Raw genomic sequence first — 18679 nt, 5'->3', positions numbered from 1 at the left:
CAGATTTGAACAATTGTATTGCAACGCTCAGAAGAATTCTTAGAAAAACAGGTGGATTGGGATGTTTATCTCAATTCTAATTTCAAGATTTTCTTTTTTTCTTTTCTTTTTTACGGATTCGCCATAGTTTTCGTAAGCAACGAGAAGGAATTCGATCTTTTTAAACTTTTTGCTATAAGTTTTGCAGGCAAGGTTTTTTAATATATCACGAAGTTTAAATTGCTTCTTGCCAAAATTGCAATTTGAATTCGACTAGCCTTAATGATTGTTTTGGTAAATGAATGTTGTGCCTTAAAATTCTGGAAAACACACGTTATTATTCTGCTAGAATTCTATTGAAACAAGGTTGTGAGTTGTGACTGCGGCCGCGGAGTGGGCTTTTATTATGCACGTGCTAGCCAAATAGAAATCACACAAAAATAGTTACACTTGAAATTTGAATTTCATAATTGTCACCAACTTGTCGTATTTTGTGACATTTGGTAAACATCTTGCTTCTAACATAAACCCAATTTAAAATTATTTAAAAGGGGTATATTTTAGAGACGTTATGATTAATACATGCTTCTGTTGGCAAACCGGTTTTAGCACGACAAACATTCATGTAACGAAGGAGGTGGTATTGTAACAGATTTTAAAGATATTTGTCAAGTATATTCAGGTTTGCAAAAATGAGTAAAATGTTTTCTTTTCCGCTCATTCAGCATCGACTTCAGTCAGACCAGGCGCGTTAACGTTTGCCTAGCTCAGCTGCGACTTCATGAACTTGAAAAACACGATTTGCAAAAGGATGCTTGAGCGTTTGCATGACAGGGTTTTTGTAATATGGTGTTGGTAGGCAATCTCTTTAGTGTAAATCAGGTAATATGAATTATTATTGGCTTATTTTATTTTTTTCCTATAATTAAAAAAAAACGATTGCAGGTTTGGGCTCTTTTTGATAGAACTTTATTCCACTGATCTTTGCATGCTGTACTTCAGGAAGTTGAACTTAAATTAGAATCATGTCAACAAGAGGACGCCCAATGATCGATGAAGGCCTAAGAATAACTGTTGGTAATGATGTCTACTTTCAAAGATCAAATTCACCCAGACAAAAGTCACGTTCACCAAGTGGAGACTTGCGGAACCGCCTGGTACCTAGATCCCATCCAGGCCAGAGGTATTAACAATGTTTCCTGCATTTCTTGTTTTAAACCTTATCATTTTGTCTCAAAATCCATGTTGAAGACGATTATGGAAATACAGAAATTTCGGAGTAATTTTTATATGTTATCACACAGAAAATTTAGTTTACTAAAGTTGTCAGGTAGCTGAAGATTTTGTTAAAATAAAGTGGAATCATCAAACACCAGATACACAATATTTTGTATGCAGTGGTACATCCTTAAGTTTAGTGTTTATTGGAAGGAAAGTAATCTTAGGATTGCAAAAGAGGCATCAGTAAAGAATAAAAATTATCATTTAAAAGTTTAGGAAGGTGTGTAAAAGTAAACAGCAAATTTACCATAAAGGATAAGGCTTTCTGTCATCACCTGTTTTCTGTCAGTGGACATGTCTAAGAAGATGTTTTTTATCAACTAAATTGTCATTGCTTTTCCATATTGGGTGTCACAATAATCAGGTAAGAAGTTCATACCTTTAGATTTCACTGATCATTGAACATGTTAATGAACAAAAATATCGCTGATAACTCAGATTTTTTTTACAGAGGAGGGGAATATGAAAGCAGACAAGGAGAGTATAGAGAGAGAATTCCCACACAGCAATATTCAAGTCAAGGTATGTGGTCTGGTCCACCAAGACAATGGTCACCTGGTGCTCAGAAATATGAGAAACAATACCGTGAAATGGGTGGTCGCCAAATGGATTCTCAACGGTCCCCTAACCGACTTGCTGAAAACAGACCCAGATACTCAAGAGAACAGCAGTTCTTTTCACAAGAAAGTCGGGGCAGATCACCCAACCGAAGATATAGTCGCTCTCCCAGAGGGCAGAGCTCACATTCACCTTCTCGTAGACTAAATCGCTCCCCATATGTGGAGTCACCAAGAAGAAGTCCTCATTCATACATGCAACGATCACCATCTCCGAGCCAAAATTCTAGACCTAGGCGCCGCTCCAGTTCTGGGTCTGATGGTAGCAGAAGCAGCAGTCTGCGGAGGTCTAAGGTTAGACCAACCAAAGCCACTTTAGGCCTAGCAGAGGATCTGTTGATGACTATGTATTCTGGGTCGAGGGGAGTACATGATGAAGAAAAGGCTCGTGTGCATTTACACCCATCTCTGGATAATGTGCCAAAGCAGGAAAAAAAGAAGATCTACCAAAACAGAGATGAACTTTCCCATGGTTATATGCATACCTCAGTTGCGCGAGATAGTCACACTCCCCATAGTTTGACTAAAGCATATGACAACAACCCACCTGCCAGAAAGCGATATGATGCTGAGACTATGGACGACGAAGAAACATATTTGTATGGTGATGGTGCATCTGAGTCACGTACTAAGCGTCAGTATACACCAGAACATGGCAGAAGAGAAGATGATTATCAACGAAGAATATCTGATGGCAGAAAGAGATCACCAGATTCATATCAAAGAATGTCTGGTGCAAGAGGTCTGTCCTCAGAGCCATCAAAAAAACCTATTCTAAAAAAGACAGCTAGAAGCAGGTCTCCAGATCCACCCTCAGAGGTCAAAGAAGGGGTACAAAGTGCCAACAATGTTACACCAGGCGGTTTTGATAGCAAAGCACTAAAGAATGTTTTGAAGGCAATTGGTTTTGATTTTGAGTTATCCAAACAAAGCCTTGAAAAGGCAGCACAAGATCAACCCTTTGCTACTTTAATGAAAGCTAATGAGCCCAGCAAACTTTCAGAAAATAAGGAACCAAAAAGTAAAAATGACAATCAACAAACAACAACAAATCCTCCTGCTCCAATATCTGTTCCACCACAGAATCCTATTACCCACAATTATCAGCCCGCAAATGCAGGTGTTGCTGCTGTGCCTATCTATGGAACTGAATACCAAATAAATGCAAGTCAGATACAAAATGCTCAATATGTCACTCCACAAGTTCTTCCAACACAAACTGGTGGAGGAGTTTATATTTATCAACCCCAAGTTTCTGGACCACCACAACTTGTTTATCAACAACACCCCATAACAAGTGAAGCAATACCCTTGTATCAGAATACCCAACAAACACCAGCACCTTCTAATTTGAAAGTAATAAGACCAACAGAACAGACCAAAGTGGAGTCAAAATCAAACAAAACTGTAGAAGAGGAAAGACGAGCAAGAAAGCAGCGACTAAAGTATTTGGAAATAGAGCTTGAAAAGTTAAAAAGACAACAGCTGCAGTTGGTGAAGAAAAAACAAAAACAAGCTGGCATTGGTGATCAAGAACTCCTCCGTCAAAATTCAATGTTACAGGTAAGAAAAAATAATATCAAACATTCTGTTCCCAGTTGGCTACAAAACTTTTTTCATTATGTTTTTTTGGTTTAACTTTACAGATAAGCACTTTCGGATTTCAAATTGTTTGCTTTTTCAGGCTGGGGTGCAAAAACAAATACACGAAATTCGTTTGGCAGCTGAACAGGCAGCAGGAATTGAAAGCTCCACTGATGTTAGTTCAACTTTTTTATATTCCACTCATAACCTTACATGTGTGACATCAACAATTTAACATTTTGCCTTAAATTGCAGACCAGTGATTCAGATAGTGATGCCAGTGAAGACAATACTCCAGTTTATCAGTTTGTGGACCCAGGAAGTCACATATGTCGAATTTGTAATGACAAAAATTCAAACTTGATTGAATACTTGGAGCACTTGCATACCAAGATACATAAAAAAGTATATATTCCCAAATCACTACAAACTATAGCAATACAATAATCAAGTTATTTTTTATTTTTTTTGCATAAAATATTGACTTGTGTGTAACGTTAATTATATGTCTTAACAATCCTAAATTATGTGCAGGGCTCTGGTACAATACAAAGTTAGTTTTTTTCAATCAGGGAACATGTAATCCACACAACTATTTTCAAACTGTCTGCTTCTTTTTAGCAAATGGACCCATCTGATAAACCATGGATGAAAAAGGTTGTTCAAAAAAATAAAAAAAAGTTACCAAATGCTATTTCAGTCTCATTGAAAGGTAATTTTTTGCATGTATTATAAAGAATATCTTGTTCTAACTAATGAAGTTATTCTTTCATAGGTGCTGAATTTCTTATGCCTGTGATGAGTTTCTATTGCAAAATATGTAAAGAACATTTCACAGATGAATTAAAAGCAGAGGATCATTGTTTTGGAAAGAGTCATAATCAAAAATACAAGGTATAAGATCATTTTTGTTTTTACATCATGCTCCAGTTTTGTGCTTCTAAAAGTATAGGTTGCAATATCAATTTAGTTGTTTACTACCCCTGGATCACATCGAAATTTTTTTTTTGAAATGGGTCACAGAAAAAAAAGTTTTAAAAGTGATTCTTATTACCTCCAATACATGATGCTTTCTCTATTTGTGCAAGCAAAGTAATTTGAATGTGATTGCTTTCCCAGCAGTGTTTAAATGTTTAGTAGTTTGTTATGCCTGTCAATTGCAGCTTAGTATGGATGATTTTTGTACATTCAAGTGTCACAATTTAGTGCCATTTTACTGAAAAAGTTTTGGTTTGATATCCAAAGCAAAAATATTTTTTTGACAACTACTGAGAATTTAGTGCCATTTTACTGAAAAAAGTTGCACAACCCTGCTGTTTGGCCTGTGGACTTGTTTACAAATTGTATTTTTAGACACAACTTCAGTATGAGAATAAACATTAGCAGACAACTATTTATTAATCTGTTATTTTCTCCAACCCCTAATCTTGTGTCACAAAAAATTTTCCACCTCAGTAGCAAGAAAAATACTACAAAACAAACGCTACAACCTAAATTTACAATTGATTGCTAAATCATTTCTATGATAAATGACTGTAGTAGTTATTTATAACAGTGCAGTGCACACAATGTACAATAATGTCATGTACGCAAAATACTTTTAACTATTGTTGCATACAGTGGGCTAGGCAAGAAACTTTGAGTGATCATGAAAGCAAAATATTATATAATTGAGATCACTTTGCAAACATTGTCTCGTGATACACATGAAGAATCCATATTTTTTTCAGAAATTCTGCAAAGACCACCCACAGTATGAGAAGGTGAGAGATGTGGGGCATGCTATTCACAAAATCAAAAAGCTTAAAGAGGACTTTGCTGGTAGTCAGTATGAAAAACACAAGGAAAAGAAGGAAGAAAATGTTTTGGAGCGTCAATACAAAGCAAAAGAGAAACAAAACATGGCAGATGAAGTTTACTTTCATGAAAAACGTCCAGATGAAAGGGTGGTGGTAGACAGGGTTAGCAGTAAAGGTCATCATGCTGAAACACCCATGAGCTATAAGTCTGGAACCTCCCCCAAAAGGTCTTTTTATGAGGCTGCTCAGTATGATAAACCTAAAGAAGAAAGATATCGAAAAGATAAATCTCCACCAAGCAGACACTCCTATGGTGAGAATCAATATCACAGGCCAACACCAGAATCTGAAAGTAGAAGCAAACGAGTTTCTTCCAAACGAAAGTATGAAGACTCTCCTATAACCAAACATGGTATCAGAGAAGACAAAAAAGCTACAAGGCATGGTGGTAGATGGTCACCTGGGTATGATGACTATGAACGTCACAATTCCCCATTCAATCCTTCTAATACAAGACCTAAAGGTAGATTTTCTTCAAATGGGTCTGGCAAGTCACAGGGCTTGGGTTTTGCGAAGTTCACATGGAAGAGATCGGATAAAAAAGATCCTGAAGAGCAAGAGCCACCCAGAAAGTCAGCATTTAAAGAAAAACCCTCCGCGCCAAAGACACCTGATGAAAGTACTAAATCGCCGGTGACCAAACCTTCAGGATATGTTCCAAAGGGTAAGTTGGGTCTCGGTGGAAAAGTTGGCAATGTTGCTCCGAGCACCCAGGTGCGTTCCACGAAACCACCACCTACAAAAACTGTAAAAGCTCCAACCAAGGTTGCTCCACCAATGAATGCAGTTTTAGCTGCATCAACCCGTCCCATTGCATCAACAAAGCCTTCAAGACCACTAGGTATCGCAAAACCTGGACCAGAAGCAAAGAAACCAGAACCTATAAACATGCCGGAAGATGACAAGAAAGAGGAAGTAAAAAATCCAACCATCACCAAGCAGGAACCACCACCACCAGGAACGGAAGAAATATTTGTTGCACCAGGTGGGGTTAATGGGTTCAAGGAGTATGCACATGCAAAATTCAATCGTAGTGTATTATACCATTTACTTCACCATGTTTTGTAATTATTTAATTAGGTGTGTACATAAACTTAAAGAAACTTATAGCACCAAGGACATGATTTTCAAGAATTAGTTGTGTTTGGGTAGACCCCACATGAACGACAAACATACATATTTTTTTATCGTTAATATTGTGTTGTTATAGATGATGGCAACATGTCTGATGCAAGTGGAATTAGCATGGAACTGGCTAGTGATGAAGAAACTTGAACCCCTTAATTCAAACTGGGAAACAAAGACATAACCAAACTGTAGATACAAACTTTTATTAACATTGCCACTAAATGAGCTCCATTTCATTCACAGTCTGCTTTTCCCATCTATCTTTATGCTGCTTTTTAATGTTTGCATTCACAGAAGATATTTCTTCACGTCTTCTTGCAGCTTCCTGTAAAATAAAACAAGCTGTCATTGTACTTTTTAACTGCTAGCACCAATAAGTATCATACTTCGATCTTCATAACAGTACTGATCTCCCACTTCCTGGAAACCAAGTTTGTGACAAAACCATCATGTGTTTGACCAACTCTTCCCACCCGTCCACAACGGTGGATGTAGTCTGACACTTCACCAGGAATTTCAAAGTTAATTACATGCCCCACCTTTAAACAGGGAATATGTTAGGCTCAACTTTACTTTGTCAGCACAAATTTTACCTGCTTTGTATCCAAACCTCTTGATGCCAAGTCTGTTGCAATTAATATTTTATGTTTTCCGTCTTGAAAGTCACTTAGGCAGAGTTTTCTTGTCTAAATGTAAAAGAATGGTTATAAAAATGCGGACTTCATAATATTTTTTACCTTTAAATCATCACCCCCAAGGGCACTGACTATTGGTATTCCATTTTCCAAACAAGCAGTTGACACTTCCTTCACTGAATGACGGGAGTTGCAAAATACAATGCACTGTTGTTTCAAATCTGTATTCAAAATTTTTAGAAGAGTTCCCAACTTCTCGGATGGTTTTACTCTCAAGAACTTATGAGTAACATGAGGTGTAACACGGTGCAGGTAACCGGTTCTTAACACAGCAATGTTTTCCATCTAAATGTAAAATTGTATATTGCTCCCTGTATGTGTGTAGGGCACATATCCACACCTACATCTAGCAAGGAATTTAGGGCTGAAACAGCATAGTTAGGAAAGGTTGCACTGCACAGAAGTAGCTGAGCATAGTTTGATCCACCAATCGGTTGCTGCTTTCCACTAACAATCTGTTCATAAGGTTTGATGTAAAGAATTTAGATGAAGTATTACATACACATTCTAACATTGAACCGCTGAAGTATCTGTTTAGTTGGACCAATAAAGCTGTCATCAAAAAGTGTATCACATTCATCAATCACAGCAAATTTCAAAGAAGACAGGTTTACTTTTCCTTTTTGAAACAATTGCGTTTTACATTAAGTTTCACAATGGAAAACACAATTTTACTTTGTTTTATGGCTATCAGCAATTGAAGTGGAGTACCAATCATGACATCATTGGAGATTATACTCTTGGATGGTTTCTGAAAATTGATCAGCAGGTGATTGTTTACTTACATTCACAGCATTAAAATCTACAGGAGTCAGTTTAAAAACAATTGTTAACTTGACATAATTTTGCAGTTTACTTTGAGGTGGCAACCAAGGTGATTATTAAGTAGTGAGTAGTCCATGAAGCGCAATAAATTCCTGAATCAAAACAAAAGTTGGGCATGCTGATGTGGTGGTCACACAAATTAACATTTCAGTAATATAGATAGCATTGCATCCATGGCTAGCAATGAGATAACCCCTCTTTTTTGAAAGTATGTAAGCTATACTTTTTAATTTGTTTTGGTAGGTTATTCCAGACAATAAATTTAAATATTCAAAATAACAACATATTTTTAGATGACATCTATTGAAAATAAATATCCTGCAAAAACTCCACAACACCTTACATTTATTGCTTTGGCTTTAAGAAGAGAGAACTTCACTGGGAGACAAAGTCCTTTAGCCATATTCTGAAACATTCAACAACACTTCTTACATTTACCTATACTTGATTTAGATGGAAAATAATCTAAAAATGAACTGTTACCTGACAGTCTGTCAAGAAAGTACATTACTTGGTAATTACACAAGCAATTGCATTACTGTATTGGGCAAAAGTTTTTCGTGGAAGGTCAATATAACAGATGTCAGGTTATCAGTTTAACATGTTCCAGTTAACAAGAAGTATTAAATTTCATGAAATCGATTTTATTAACTACTAACTAAATAACTAGTAATCAGCACTGGATTGCTGCAATACCTACCAACACTTGTTCACATAGCTCCTTTGATGGGGTTAAAACAATAGCAGATGGTGATATTAATTCATCTACATTTTGCTCAGCATCTTTTTTGTTATTGAGCAAAGATTGAACGATAGGTAAAAGGTAAGAGAGAGTTTTTCCAGAGCCGGTTTCCGCAGCAAATACAACATTTTGTCCTTAAATTTATAAACAGTTTCTGCACATTGCAACATACAATTCCTTCAGTACCCACCACTCAAAACTGATGGAATAACTTTTGACTGGACAGCAGTTGGAGTGGTGACACTTCTTGAACTCAGTGCTTTACATATTTCATTACACATGCCTAGGTCTTCAAATGTACCACTTTCCACTTTCAAGGCTGGATTCTAAACAATGTCAAAGCTAAAGGTTTTAATATTATAGCATCCAGTACTCTCTCTAGCAGCACACCATAGTAACCAAGGGATATAGTGCCCGAAGTGAAACATAGGCCTACACATATGGTTGTTTACAACTGGCTTGCATAGATCATTAAGTTCCAAGAAGCGATGTACACAGGCTGAATCCAACCACTGTGTACAAAGGTTTGACTTTACCTCTTTGGTGGCATGAATAGTCAGGTGTCTACCAGGACTCTTGATACTTGTCCACGTGGAAGACATTAAATCTGGTGGGGAAAACTTTCCAACAAATTCATTTGTATACATTGTTTTATGTTTGTCATCTCCAGATATTAACAGTTTTCCTGGTTTTGCAAGTTTGAGCAAACCTATGTAATGTTGAAATGTTAATTGAGTGATTAACAGTGAGGCAGATTTTCATAGGTTATATACTAGTTGGGAGGATTTTTGTTTAGTTTATACCTTGGGAACAATTTTTGGTGATAACACTAACAAAAGAATGTTGTTTAGTTTCATATGACGCACAACAAAACTGGCTAGATATGGTTTTGCAATTATTTGGTCACAATTTACATGTGATTTTGGGGGGTTTCTGTCACACAGTGGTGAGAAGTTCATAGACAAAATCTTTAAACAGACCTTTCATCTTATCTTTTGGTTTTTGATTTCTAACTTGTTTCTTTTTCAGAACAATCGGATAACGTATCACAGGAATTTCATTTTCTTTCTGAAATGTATATGTCTTAGAGGTTGAATTGTGATTTAACAAGCTATAAATTGCTTACCTGTGAACTTTTCCTTATACAGTTGGCAGAACAAGTGTTAATTTCCTTTACGAAGATTACATAGTGTGATGCTGTAAGCTTTACTTTCAGATGTTGCATTAATGAAATAGAAGACATTTTTTGAAAACCTAACTTCATGCTATGAAGTTAACAAGAAGCATACGCTGTATTGAACTTAGTAATTATAGGAAAGTCACACATGAAGCTACACTGATGGTAACCCGGGCATAAAAATCTACCGAAACAAGTTTTGTTGACAAGGAACACGTGCGTTCACGCTCGAGTGATTTTGTCGTAAGCTTTCATGCCTTCCGCAGGCAATATATTTTTTCAAACAACAATCCTTGCGCTGTGGAACACTCTCACTGCAGTACAAGCATTTTGCTGTTTCACACGATAGCTGAGTCCCGGAGTTCGCGGACATAACTGGGTCTGGGAAAGGTGGTGGGTGAGTCCGCAAGTGAACTGCAAACATATTTTTAACAGCTACATAGCGCTTTTTACGCACAGGCGTTTCGTCGCAACCACGAAACATTGCACTGGTTCATTCGTTACAAGATGTTTAAATTCCGGAAAATATGCAATTTTTGCCATTTCTCCTTGACGCAGATTTTGCCACCAAAAACTTGACGTATGGAAACCGCAACCCCAAATAATTCTTATGTCATATTCCCTTTAAAGGCGAATTTGGTTAAATTTTCTGATGTGTATTGCTAGTCCGCGCAGTTATTTTTTTATGCAACGTACAAGTGATTTGGTTTCTAAAAACTGTTTTGACCTCCAAGAAATATTACTTCTATATTCGTTCTTCCGGGGAATGAAAAACAACAGAATACTAATATCCTTATCACCTTTGTTTGAAATCTATTTTTCTCAAATTTCTCTGAATAGAATAAAAACGAACATGTGAAAACACATTATCCATTGCCACTGCAAAAAAGGTTATCCAAAGCACCACTTATCACAGGGAATGGAGCCGCATCCCAAACCGTTGTGTAGTTTCGTTTGCTCAGGAATTAAACAAAGAAACAACCAACTTCACCTGTTCTTTTCGGAAAACTATTGGAAATCAAATAAAAAATAAGATGACAAAGTTTTCACAGTTTAATGGCAATGCAACACAAAGGCTAAAGTCTAATGCATTTACAGTGATTTTTTAACGAAAACTACTTAATGGCATGAAGATGCTTTGCACTCACCAGAAGGTAATAAAATACAATGTCCTGGAATGTTAAACCAAGACCACACCACAGTGATGAAATACTTGAAAATTAACTCAATATAAAAACATAAATGCAAGCACAGTATTTTATAGCACCATGTTCTCCGCAAAGTGTTTGAATTTTTTTTTAAATCCAACACTTAAACTTGAAGAAAGCCACAAGATCAGGATCGTCAATCTCTTTACCATGAACTCCTGAATAAATGTTTTTCAGCATTTCAGTTTTGAACTTTGCGTCTAGTATTTCCATGTACTTTTCCAGAACTCCTACATGCAAAAAATACCCTTGTATAAACTACTATGTTATAATTGCCAAACTTATCGCATAAATATACAAACCTATGCCCATAACTTTCCCCCACTTTATCATGTGCTCCACAAGTCTTGGATCATCCAATTTTTCATGCTTCATTAAAATGCTGACAATTTCCCCACTAAGGTAGGCATCATCAAATGACTCCGTATTATTTTCATCACCAGGAAATCTTTAAAGACAGAAATATTACAATTTTTTGTGACCCAAGTAATAAATTTTATCACTTTAGTATGCATACAAATAATAAAGGTGGGGCACTTGCTTAATAAACTCTATGTTGACTTGTTGCCAGAAGGGCAGTGCTTATACTTGCAACAAATAGAAAATAAACAAAAAAACATTACTACAGTTCATACTTGCAATAAATATCAACTGCAGCCAATGGATCAGATTTTACCAACAAGTCTGCCAACTCAATGTATGAATCATGAACCTAAACAAATGGTACATTATTTTTGTAATTGTTAAATTTTGATGAAAAATGTTTTTACATCGGGCGCCATTTTCATGACTTCTTCATATCTTGTTCTTGCTTCAGCTGTTGTATCTGCTGTTCTAGACAATGCCCTGGCTAGTCCAAGTCTTGCATGATAAGTTACTCTGTTTAGGGGTGCAGGCCTGGAGGGCTTAACTGCTGGACTCTGCAAACAGGTTCATTATTTTACTTTAATTTGTTTCTTACATGCAAAATAAGACGGTACTTTAATTTAGTTTATATGTTATTTATGTAACAATGTAATGAACCAAAATAGTAATTACAAATAAGTTAAATTTTGAATTTATATGTGCACTATACAAATAGCACAGACCAATGTAAACAAGTAAATTGTATTTTTACATACAGGAGTAGTTTGTGATGGAGCTGACTTTTCAACTTCTTTGCTACACTTAAGGTCTGGGGGAGCTTTTCCCCCTCTTGGTGGGGCTCCTCTACCTCTGGCCGGGGGCCGAGCTGCACCTCTTCCTCTTGCAGGAGCAGCTTTAACAGGAGCAGATTTAGCAGGAGCAGCTTTTGCTGGGGCAGCTCTTCCACGAGTAGGTGCAGCACCTCGTCCTCTTGGTGCATGTTGTTCCTTGTCAGATTTAGCAGGTGCAGTATTTTTTGTTTTCTCTTCTATTTTTGCTTTGAACCACTTTTGTTCTAAAAAAATTATTGGTTGTTTAGTTGTGACTGGCAAGAATCAGTAGCATTTTGACATAACTAATATCTGTTCAACTGTCTTTTTCAATCTATACAAAAGACTTGTTTTTCTTCAGTGCATTTCAGTCTGTTTTAACAAAAAAAATTAAGACTTTTTTTTTTGGGGGGGGGTTAGATGTTTGGGTTAGGGTTATATGCATACAGCTGTTTCTGCATGCCCTGTTTATATGACATCGTGGGCAATTAGTTAAGCAAAAAATTAGACTTACAATCCAATTTTTTGGAACAACTTTGGTGGTCAATGTTAATATCAGCCTATTTTTTTATTATTGCTATAAGCTTAGAAAAAAAGTTTAAAACCATAATTGGTCAATTAGCTCCTTTTTCCCAACACATAAAACAACAGAAGCCAAAATGGAGGTTTCGTACAGGTTTCACAATGGCATACACTTTAAAACTTGCCAGCAATCTCTTGCGGTATGTCACCACTTGCTGGTTTTCCTTCCAATGCAATACTTGCATTTAAACTTTGTCTGGCTTCCACAAGGGGAGTTTCGTTTGCGACACCCAAGCCATTGTCATTGTCATAAATAAACAGCTGGGACATTCCCAGAAGGTAAAGTGATTCACTGCTGCAAGGGTTGATGCTGACCAAATTCTGACAGACCTAAATTTTAAAGAAAAGAAAGCAGGTTTATTTTCCTTGATAAATATCCAGCAACAAGCACTATTGCCTTTTCTTGCAAAGTCAACAGTTTAGATTCTTTGGGAATTGTGCTTGATCTTATCATTGCTGATAAGTAACGGCATCTTTGGGCAACCCACTCACTGTCCATTGGTTTTTCAGCCATCAGTATCTCCAGGAGTGAATATTGAGCCTCCAACAACACCCACTCCACCTTTACATAAATTAGGCGATTATTCTTTAGGCAAATTTATCAAACATATTTATCAATAAAAATTGGGTTACAGTAAAGTACATATATTTTCTCAAAAAACTTTACTTTAATGTTGAGCTATCAGACTTTATTTCCATTTTTGGAAATTTAACTGTGTGAAGCAACACATGATGTGTAAGTTAAAAGTCACACAGCTGTGATAATATTGTGCAAGTTTATGGTAAGCTTGCCTGTTGAAATATGGCTCCTCGGTGGTACAATGAACAGAGTGCCATGGACGCATGCAAACACACACTACAAACAAAAAAGTTTAGGAGCACTGAATGGCACACGGCCACATTTGGTAAAACCTGTGATAAACTTCTTTTGCACTTCGCATATTAGGTTGCTGGTTTTTGCTTATATTTGAAGCCAGCAAGATAAATGATTGCAACAGTTGCACATTGGTTAGTCTCCAAAAATCCTCAGCATGTAGAGCTGTACTTGAGGATGGATTTATTCCTGCAAAATTTAGTATCTAAGACATTATCTGATGCCTGATGGACAATGCGGCAAATAGTTCATTCACCTTTTGTTCTACATGTAATTTCTCTGTTATTTTAATTGTTTATTTACTTTGCATTTTAAAAAACATTTGAACAAATTATAGTATGTTGTAACTAATGTTCGCTAAAATTGCTTTGTAGGTTTTATTTTATGTAAAAAGTTTGATCACACCTTCCATTTCTGCTTCTTTTTGCTTTTGCATCAAACAGTGTTCAAGGCCGTCATGCAAATATCCTAGAGCTTCTGAGATCCTTTGACCAGCTCCTCCATCTTGTAAACATAATGCAACGCCAAGCAGAAATCTATAAACAACATGTAGTGGATAGCAGCAAATCCACAACATAGTTAAACATACCTAGCTTCCACACTAACTGGCTTTAGACCAACAGCCTGTTGAAGTCTGACAATGGCTTCTTTGTAGTCCTCTCTTTCAATCAACATCCTTCCAACATGAAGATTGCACAAATGGTTGTTGGCATCACATGCCAGTGCATCCATGTATTTTAGATAAGCTCGAGCAAGTGGCTCATTTTCATCATTGTGGTGAGAAGATGACCGTTCTCCCTTAAAGAATTGCTCTTGGTGTTAAAAATTTGAATGATTGGAGGAATATTTCATACTTTTCTTAAAATAAACATAAGTATATTAATCCTTACACTGCAAGAATTTTTGTATGCAAATTGCAAACAATAACACTGTTTTGAACAGATTGTAGATTCTTTGAAATACGATGTACATGGCAACAACACAATACCGTTCAACATATTGATTTTGTTCTAAAATGTTCAATGACACCTTTAAAGCTTGTTTTGATCTCCATGCATATAGTGCTTGCACATGATCTGCTCGAGAAGACTGGCCCCCATCTCTGAGGCTTCGATACTCTTCATCTATCGCCTTCAGTTGCAGGGCAATGGGTGCACTAGCAGAAACTCCACGAAGTCGGCAAATTGCTTGGCATTCTTCAAGCTTTGAGCTTTCTTGTGCAGCAATATTAGTTCCAGCACTCTGTTCTTCTACATCATCATCCTTAATACAAAACCATTAAAAATTTTTACCATATCTTGTAGTGATAAGGTGACTTTCTAATATGTACTAACATTTCATGTTACACCAAAACAATGCCAAATGTTTTCTTTAAATATGTTGTGCATCCAAACCTTTTTCTGAAGGCCAAACATCTCTTTTAAGTAATAGAGCTCCTCGAGGGCATAAGCTAGCCTCAAATGTATTTTGGCATCTTTGCCTTTGCTTTTAATTGCTGCAGCTAAATCTACACAAATTTGATGCAAATCATCTACCGGGGATTCCCCATCTGAATATCTCAGAGTTTCACCTGCACAAAACAACACATAATTCTACTGAAAAACTCTTTTGGCAATTAATTTGTAAAATATTTGTTTGATGAAAGTCAAAGTATGGTTGATTTAATGCTAAAAAATAACGATCCAGTTCCAATAAAAAAACACTTTGGCCAGAAAATGAAGATATGTTCTATACACACATCAATTTTTTTTCTTAATCCCAACATCTATTTATGTAATTAAAAATGTACTGCTCTTCTGGCATAAACGTACTGTATTTTGTGCCCCTGCGTGTTTCAGTGTGATTCAATTGTTGCGTTATACCTAATGAAGTCTCGCCGCATGGCAGACGAAACGTCGTAAAATACAGTACGTTTATGCCAGAAGAGCGGTACATTTTTAATTGCAATATGTCTGGCAGCAACAGGAATTTTATCTATTTATGTACCAGGTTTAAGAGGTATTTTTTGTTTATATTGGTTTTGCATTTTGTCTGCTTTCTTAAGCAAAGTTTCAACATTGCTTTCACTGGACATGTGTTGAAGCCGCTTTTCCCAGTTCCTAACCTGGTAAAAAATATTTACTCCACATTAAAACCTTTTATTTCCTTGTTTTAAGTGTTTTTTACATTGTATATCGACATTTTAATATTTTTTGTCACATAAATCTGTACCAGACAAACCAGACTACTAAAACATGACTGCACACCTGAATAATATGCTGGATATTTTTTGTCACCGAACTAGATCCCTCAAACTCAGCTTTGTACCATGAGCTGTCAGTAACGTTTGTAGGATCAACTTCCAACAACGGTCGTTGTTCACAGTTGGTAATATGATGAGCCATATTTCTCATAACCACATCATCATTAACTCCTATATTTAACACCTCATTATTAATTTATTGAATAAACAAAAAAACCTTTAACTTTTTATCTAAAAAATCACAGGAAAGTCAAATAATTTTCGTAAAACCTGTTGCATGTTACCTCTGTATTTATAAACTGATAGAGCAACACTATCAGATATTTCTTTTTCAAGTTTTTCATCCACAATCCTCCAGTCTTTTTCCAAAAATACTTCATTCATTGGATTTACTCTTGATCTGCGAACAGAGTTTAACTTTGCTTTTGTCACATAACTAAATTTACTTCATGCTAATATATTTCTCATGACCAAACATATAACATGTAAATTGTACAACCAGGAATCCTTCAGTGTGTTTAATTCATTACCTTCGTGTTAGCATGTCGATAACTGGTTGAGAAAAAGAAACTTTTGGGTCTGAACCAGCAATAGAAATAGGGTTGTACAATGGTGACAAAGTCATTGGACATTCAAACCTTTTTGCTTTGTCAGTGTCTTTCAGTATGACAGCCCAAGGGAGCTGCTTCCTGGTCACAACCACTTTATATTCCTTCATAAAACATTAAACCAATTTATTTCACAGAGATGCACTACTTCATTTAATTACAAAAATATTCAAAAATACCCTTGTATTTTTCCCATCTACTGATGTAACACTAATGGTTAAGGTTGTTTCACCCAGCAGCAATGGAACCATTAACTCATTGTTTGCATTTGCTATTACCACTACGCACTTTTTATCAGGTGCTGTAGCATGAACTGAAACTTCGGCAGTGTTGCAAGGCACAGTGCCTAATAAAAAACATTATAAACATTTATGGTTTGAATAAAACAATGATTCACCTACATGTGTACTCATCACAATCCATTGAAAATGTAGGATCTAGTTTTCCACCAGTTAGGGTGAGATTATTTAAGGTTGCATCAGATGCTGACAGTCTTTTGATGCAAATAATGTAGGTTTTTGTGGTACCATCTTCGGCGGAAACTTCAATTTTTATTTCTGTAATAGCACCTTCCACCAAAGGAATGATTTTCTCACCACCTGCACCCTACAGTAGTTTTGAAACATTACAAACAGCCAACAGGTCTAGCTGAAAGGTCTAGCAGTTTGTGTGAATTTTTTAGACAAAAATTTAAATTATGTGGTATAATCAAGTTAGATTTGTTGTATTTGTAAGTGGAATGACAGCTTATTATTACAATGCAACACTTTTTTACTATCAACAAAATCTTAAATAATGAGTCAGGACTTACAAAAACTTGATATGAGGCACCACTGTCACTTGTTAGACAATCAACTTTAACTTTTTCCACACTACTTGGAACAGTAGAGTCATACTGTGTTGTGTTTCTGTTGAATTTTGGTGTTAGCTTAGCTGGTGCAGCAGACAGTTTTTCAAGGTCACAATCATCCATTATTTATTACAAAACTTGTAGGTACATCCTACAGTACATGCAATAAAATAACACTACTTTAAACAGTCAATACATATATGTATCACAGAGTATTTTCAATAATGTATACTAAACAAAATATATTTCACTGAGAGACCAGGTTTTCTTTACAGCACTTAAAAATCATTCAAAAGCTAATGAAGCAACGAAAAAACACACTGTTCGTTGTTGAAGCATTTCATAGATGAATGAATAGCAGAATCATGAAAACTCTACATTGTGCTTCAACAACAAAACATTCAATAAACTGAACTGCTGTTGCAAAAAAATGGAAAACTTTAAAATGAGTAATACAATCAGTTTAAATAGCTAAACCAAAGACACTGACAATGCAATACATGGTCTTATTTTCCCATCTCAGTGTGCAGCTTCCATCAGTTGAGTTATCCCAATAACACGAACTAGCTGTGTGCAATCCCGCACCATTCTTCTGCATTATAACTGCCGTGACGATGTATTTGAATGGTCGGTTAAGCTTGGTAAGTTGATTTAAGCAAAGCTCCACGACGTTCGATGTCCACTGGTTAACTTTATTGTGCTGATAAGCATTTCCACCGATGGTGTTTTCAATGGACTCTTTAATAACATTGCTTACATCATCTACAACAAAAGTAGTTTCCTCTCCACCTTGAAATTCATCCATTTTGCGTTGATTTATTGTCACAATCTCAGACGTATCACAAGTCAAGTCTCTTCGTAGCAGTTTGAGGTCAAAGGTAAAGAATTAGTCGTTGCTTAGGTAATCATGTTTGCCGTATGGTGGCGCCTTTATCATGCAGAGGAATTTATGAAAGGTTACGTTAATTTACAATTTACTTTCTACCTATAGCACGAGTAGTGTGCGGACGTGCGAGAAATGGCAGATAAGCCAATTTACGCGCAAGTGGCATATAAAAAGTCGGCCGAAAGTTTGAAGGTGGAAAGGCATTTTAAAAAGAGAAAATGTGTTAGAAACTCCTAATAATCTTGCTGCAATTGCTGAAATGAGGGGAAATTCTTTTGACATCAAATGTACATCTAGAGAACATGTGCTCGACCTATATGCAAAGTTTAGTACCCTTGAAGGGATAAAACACCTGCGACTTTACGAA

The 18679-nt window shown here is 36.2% G+C and overlaps 4 protein-coding genes across 5 annotated transcripts; 1 reads left to right on the top strand and 3 right to left on the bottom strand.

Annotated features, from left to right (window-relative positions):
- Positions 1-484: 484 nt before the first annotated feature.
- On the top strand, positions 485-6671 carry LOC145898464 (uncharacterized). Of its 2 annotated transcripts, XM_082986922.1 has the most exons (9): positions 485-861; positions 925-1162; positions 1712-3440; positions 3562-3636; positions 3717-3866; positions 4083-4173; positions 4237-4355; positions 5192-6305; positions 6531-6671. In XM_082986922.1, exons 2-9 carry the CDS (start codon positions 1005-1007, stop codon positions 6593-6595), a joined length of 3501 nt encoding a protein of 1166 aa, XP_082843048.1. In that variant the 5' UTR covers positions 485-861; positions 925-1004; the 3' UTR covers positions 6596-6671. The 2 variants fall into 2 exon arrangements, with proteins under 2 accessions (XP_082843048.1, XP_082843049.1); XM_082986923.1 differs by lacking the exons at positions 485-861; positions 925-1162 and adding an exon at positions 1170-1624.
- On the bottom strand, positions 6636-9969 carry LOC145898465 (putative ATP-dependent RNA helicase DDX28). Its single transcript, XM_082986924.1, has 13 exons — positions 9837-9969; positions 9691-9778; positions 9247-9419; positions 8901-9036; positions 8669-8844; positions 8312-8374; positions 7819-7894; positions 7656-7762; positions 7488-7598; positions 7186-7428; positions 7042-7134; positions 6835-6987; positions 6636-6773 (listed from the first exon to the last, which is right to left on the bottom strand). Exons 1-13 carry the CDS (start codon positions 9951-9953, stop codon positions 6666-6668), a joined length of 1644 nt encoding a protein of 547 aa, XP_082843050.1. The 5' UTR covers positions 9954-9969; the 3' UTR covers positions 6636-6665.
- A 975-nt stretch (positions 9970-10944) lies between these two features.
- LOC145897320 (uncharacterized) lies at positions 10945-17549 on the bottom strand. The gene is made up of 20 exons (XM_082985560.1): positions 17388-17549; positions 16978-17182; positions 16756-16922; positions 16499-16680; positions 16253-16368; positions 15973-16139; positions 15713-15830; positions 15121-15296; positions 14756-14989; positions 14316-14524; positions 14132-14262; positions 13765-13915; positions 13645-13708; positions 13250-13414; positions 12978-13182; positions 12217-12515; positions 11866-12015; positions 11731-11807; positions 11398-11543; positions 10945-11325 (listed from the first exon to the last, which is right to left on the bottom strand). The coding sequence occupies exons 1-20, from the start codon at positions 17547-17549 to the stop codon at positions 11186-11188; spliced, it is 3264 nt and encodes a 1087-aa protein (XP_082841686.1). The 3' UTR covers positions 10945-11185.
- Positions 17550-17577: 28 nt separating this feature from the next.
- On the bottom strand, positions 17578-18292 carry LOC145897321 (dynein light chain Tctex-type 1-like). The gene has a single exon (XM_082985561.1). The coding sequence runs from the start codon at positions 18229-18231 to the stop codon at positions 17890-17892; it is 342 nt and encodes a 113-aa protein (XP_082841687.1). The 5' UTR covers positions 18232-18292; the 3' UTR covers positions 17578-17889.
- Positions 18293-18679: the final 387 nt, after the last annotated feature.

This window comes from Ascidia mentula, chromosome 4 (genome assembly GCF_947561715.1).
Source record: "Ascidia mentula chromosome 4, kaAscMent1.1, whole genome shotgun sequence".
Taxonomy (NCBI): domain Eukaryota; kingdom Metazoa; phylum Chordata; class Ascidiacea; order Phlebobranchia; family Ascidiidae; genus Ascidia; species Ascidia mentula.
This window is presented reverse-complemented; position numbering and strand designations above follow the sequence as displayed.

What these genes read in the sequence shown, in the direction of transcription:
- LOC145898464 (XM_082986922.1), top strand. Translation starts at nt 1,005, where the DNA reads ATGTCAACAAGAGGACGCCCAATGATCGATGAAGGCCTAAGAATAACT. An exon ending in TATTTCAGTCTCATTGAAAG is followed by an intron (nt 4,174 to 4,236) that starts GTAATTTTTTGC and finishes ATTCTTTCATAG; the next exon opens with GTGCTGAATTTCTTATGCCT. An exon ending in AGAAATATTTGTTGCACCAG is followed by an intron (nt 6,306 to 6,530) that starts GTGGGGTTAATG and finishes GTGTTGTTATAG; the next exon opens with ATGATGGCAACATGTCTGAT.
- LOC145898465 (XM_082986924.1), bottom strand. Translation starts at nt 9,953, where the DNA reads ATGTCTTCTATTTCATTAATGCAACATCTGAAAGTAAAGCTTACAGCA. An exon ending in CTATTCATGCCACCAAAGAG is followed by an intron (nt 9,037 to 9,246) that starts GTAAAGTCAAAC and finishes GACATTGTTTAG; the next exon opens with AATCCAGCCTTGAAAGTGGA. An exon ending in GAGGTTTGGATACAAAGCAG is followed by an intron (nt 6,988 to 7,041) that starts GTAAAATTTGTG and finishes CCCTGTTTAAAG; the next exon opens with GTGGGGCATGTAATTAACTT.
- LOC145897320 (XM_082985560.1), bottom strand. Translation starts at nt 17,549, where the DNA reads ATGGATGATTGTGACCTTGAAAAACTGTCTGCTGCACCAGCTAAGCTA. An exon ending in TAGATGGGAAAAATACAAGG is followed by an intron (nt 16,681 to 16,755) that starts GTATTTTTGAAT and finishes TGTTTTATGAAG; the next exon opens with GAATATAAAGTGGTTGTGAC. An exon ending in GCAAAAGAAGTTTATCACAG is followed by an intron (nt 13,709 to 13,764) that starts GTTTTACCAAAT and finishes TTTTGTTTGTAG; the next exon opens with TGTGTGTTTGCATGCGTCCA.
- LOC145897321 (XM_082985561.1), bottom strand. Translation starts at nt 18,231, where the DNA reads ATGGATGAATTTCAAGGTGGAGAGGAAACTACTTTTGTTGTAGATGAT.